We start from the raw sequence: 3439 nt of genomic DNA on the forward strand, positions 1-3439 counted from the left end.
AACCTAGTAATAACCCATAATCTTCCAGGCTGTCTCTTGCTACTAAACGGAAATTATTTGCCTCTTTCACTGGAAAGAAAATTGTAAAGTACCACGTAGCTTTACTAAGTCTTGACCTCTAATCAATACTCTCGATAAGAGTCTAAAACTACATTCCATTGAAATACTTTACCTGTGCTGGATCCTCCAGGCTGAGCACCCACGTTCACCTGGCACTGCTCACGACACGTTCAAGGGCCAGTAACTGAGTGTGCGGACTAGCTGGGCCTGGAGGCCCAAGTTCTGGACAGCTCGGCGGTCATTCTTACTGAAGGCCACCGAAGAGGGTGGGCAGGGGCTCAAGGAGAGCTTCCTGCGTAGTACCCTGCTCTAGACAGAAACAGGACCCCTCAGCTTGGTGCTCGGTGTCACTTCCCCGCCCGGAGACTTGAGTATGGCGCGCTACATTACTCACCCTTACGCACCCATCACTTCGCCAAGTCGCCAGTGAACAGCTACTGTGTGCTGGGACCTATATTTCCTAATTGTTCTGGAATAAGTACGCGTCGATGTAACACGGGGTGGGGAGTGATTCGGTCAGGACACACAGAAACAAATTGCTGTCATTTAATTACAGCAGAAAGTTCCAACGAGAAGGGGGCTTGACCGGTGTTGCCGCTGCGACAAAGTGATTTTGGGGGGGTAACCGTGTGGCTCACAGAAAAAGCATAGGTCCGAGAATGAGGGAGCCTGACTGGATTTCGATCCTGGCTGTGCGACCAGAGACAAGTCGCTAAACCCCTGTGCCTTTGCTGCGTCGTTCATGCAGTAATGAACATTTACTGAGAATCTCCGATGCATCTGAATCCATGCTTGATGCTGGAGACAGAGCAGCGAGTAAGTGAGATATGGTCCCAGCAGTCATGGAACTGCCAGTCCGTTTCAGGAGAAAATTAACAAGAACTAGACAAGGAGCAGTATAATAATTATGATGGTAACAGCCAACCTTTACTGAGCACTAAGTGCTGTTCGACAAGTTTTATATACTCATCGGCCCATTTAATTTTTACAGTAACTCCATGAGGTAAGATATTACTGTTATTCCCATTTTACAGACAAGCAAACAGGCCTCATTTGCTCACGGACACATAGCTAGGAAATCACAGAGCCAGGATTGTGCCCCCACTGTGCGCTGCAGCCCGTTCTGTACCTACCAGGGTCAGAGTCACCACGAATTAAATCAGGGCCATGAGAACATACTAAGGAGACTGGGCCCGGTCTCAGGGTGAAGGTAAGACTTCCCTGAGGCTGTGACATGTCACCTGAGACCCCCAAGGACAGGTAGGGATGAATCAGGCAGGGAGCAGGAGCAAGAGCTTCTGGCTGGAGAGGAGATAAAATGGCTGTGGAGAGCATGGCCTGCCATTCCCAACTGGGTGGCATCGGTACTGCAGTCTCGGCATCAGCAATAACAGTGACTTCTTCCTCCCTCCCGCCCCCAGACACGCTTGGCAAGGGCACTTTACGACAACTGCCCTGACTGTTCCGACGAGCTGGCTTTCTGCAGGGGAGATATCCTCACCATCCTACAGCAGAACGTGCCACAAAGCGACGGCTGGTGGAAGTGTTTGCTCCATGGGAGGCAAGGCCTGGCTCCTGCCAACCGCCTCCAAGTCCTCACGGATGCCCCGGCAGACAGGCCCTGTCCCCCTCTCCTGAGAGCCCCGGAAGAAGCACTCCCCAGCTCCCAGGAGACCTACCAGGTGCCCACCCTGCTCAGCCCCCCGCCTCCAAGCCCCATGTATGAGCAGATGAAGAGCTGGGTAGAAGGGCCCCCGCCACCCACAGCCCAAGTCTACGAACTCCCCGCCTCCCCTGCCAGTGCCAGGATCGTCTGTGAAAAGACTCTAAGCTTCTCGAAACAGGTAAGCGTACCGCCAAGTGGAAGAGATAGGTTAAGCCGCATGTAACCCCAGGGGCTCACCGCACCCCCAAAATCACTGCTGTCCACTGGGCCAAACATGCAAAATGGGAAACAGAGGGTCGGCGTGCTTGGGTGAGCTCACGCTTGGTACCCACTTTGGCTGTCGTTAACACTCTCAGCGACCCCCGTGACCCCCCGACTCTCCAGGCATGCGCACTTTGTGGGAAACTGAGTGCTTCGTCCCGCTGTGCTTGAAAGCATTATGGATGTTCACGGTGGCCTCTCATCACCCTAGAAAGGAACACTAGGACTGCTGATGACCAAAGGGGGTGTTGAATTTCCCTGGGTTCAAAGGCAAGAAATTACCCATCGGATTTAAAATATATGTTCTCTTCCATCCAGAAACTTTAATTCCAGAATTGGTACAGAAATGCACAGGAAGGCAAATGTATATCTGGATAGGGAGGCCATGGATATTATGGCATTATTCATTATAAGGAAAACTTGAAGATGCCTAAGTGTGTGTTAGTGGCAGATTGGTTACACATATCTTTGCAACAAACTCCTGTGCAATTGTGAAAAAAAGATGAGGTAGTTCATGAGGTGTTTATACAGGGGGATAAAGAGCCACTTAAAAACCAGGCAAACAAACAAAAACTAAAATCAAAAATTCTATGTGTGTATGTGCACGCGCACGCACGTTGTAACAATACACACCCCGACAGTGGTTACCCTGAGGACGTGGCACCGGGTATGCAGAAGGCGAAAGAAAGCATTAAGCGGGGACTTTTACTTTATTCACACCTCTGTCCCCAGCACCTAGGACCAGGCCCGGCATGCGGTGGGTGCCCATAAATATTTGGTGAGCTAAGAGATTAGGAAGTTGATGTGTGTGTTATGGTATAGAGTGTGTATTACATCTGCGATTTTAGAAATAGCAGTTTTAAAAAACGGAGGAAAAGAAGCCCTCAAAATGCAGAATGCAAACATTTTTTAAAGAAGGAAAGAAGTTAAAAAAAAAAAGGAAAAATAGAACACGCTTTTCCTCCAGCCCCGGCCCCCGTGAGGTGTTAAGAATGCAGAACAGATTCGCATGGTCGTTTCATGCCATCGTGCACTTGGCTTTCAGCTCAGACGACACACGTCACCTGATCACAGCCCTGGGCAGAGCTCCTGGCTCCTAAAAGGAAAACAGGCGGTGTCCCTAATACCCAACACAGTGCTCGAGAAACATTTGCCGAATGAATGGGGTGACCAGCTACAACATAAGGCTTCATAACCCTGAACTTCAACTTCTAGACTGATGCCGGTGTGCAAGGAGAGAGCTTAATCTCAACAGAAAAGGCTTGGGCATTCGCTGTAAAGGTTGTCCCTGACATGAAGTGTGTCACCGGTTGGAGTCCTCTCTCATGTAGCCTGTGGCAGTCGGACAGAAACCACGGCCCCCGACGGGGAACTCACAAACCCGGGCTCCTTGCCATCGGGGTTCTTGAGGCAGCCCCAGTAAAACACCCCAGGGGGACTTTCCTGCCTTGC

At 50.5% G+C, this 3439-nt stretch overlaps 1 protein-coding gene across 1 annotated transcript in view; it reads left to right on the top strand.

Moving 5' to 3' along the window:
• Nucleotides 1-834: 834 nt before the first annotated feature.
• Nucleotides 835-3439, top strand: part of CASS4 (Cas scaffold protein family member 4) — a 10822-nt gene continuing 8217 nt past the window's right edge. The window contains exons 1-2 of the mRNA XM_006922094.2: nucleotides 835-876; nucleotides 1482-1904. Coding sequence (XP_006922156.1) covers nucleotides 835-876; nucleotides 1482-1904 — 465 coding nt within the window. The remainder of the gene's footprint in view (nucleotides 877-1481; nucleotides 1905-3439) is intronic.

This window comes from Pteropus alecto, unplaced genomic scaffold (genome assembly GCF_000325575.1).
Source record: "Pteropus alecto unplaced genomic scaffold, ASM32557v1 scaffold45, whole genome shotgun sequence".
Taxonomy (NCBI): domain Eukaryota; kingdom Metazoa; phylum Chordata; class Mammalia; order Chiroptera; family Pteropodidae; genus Pteropus; species Pteropus alecto.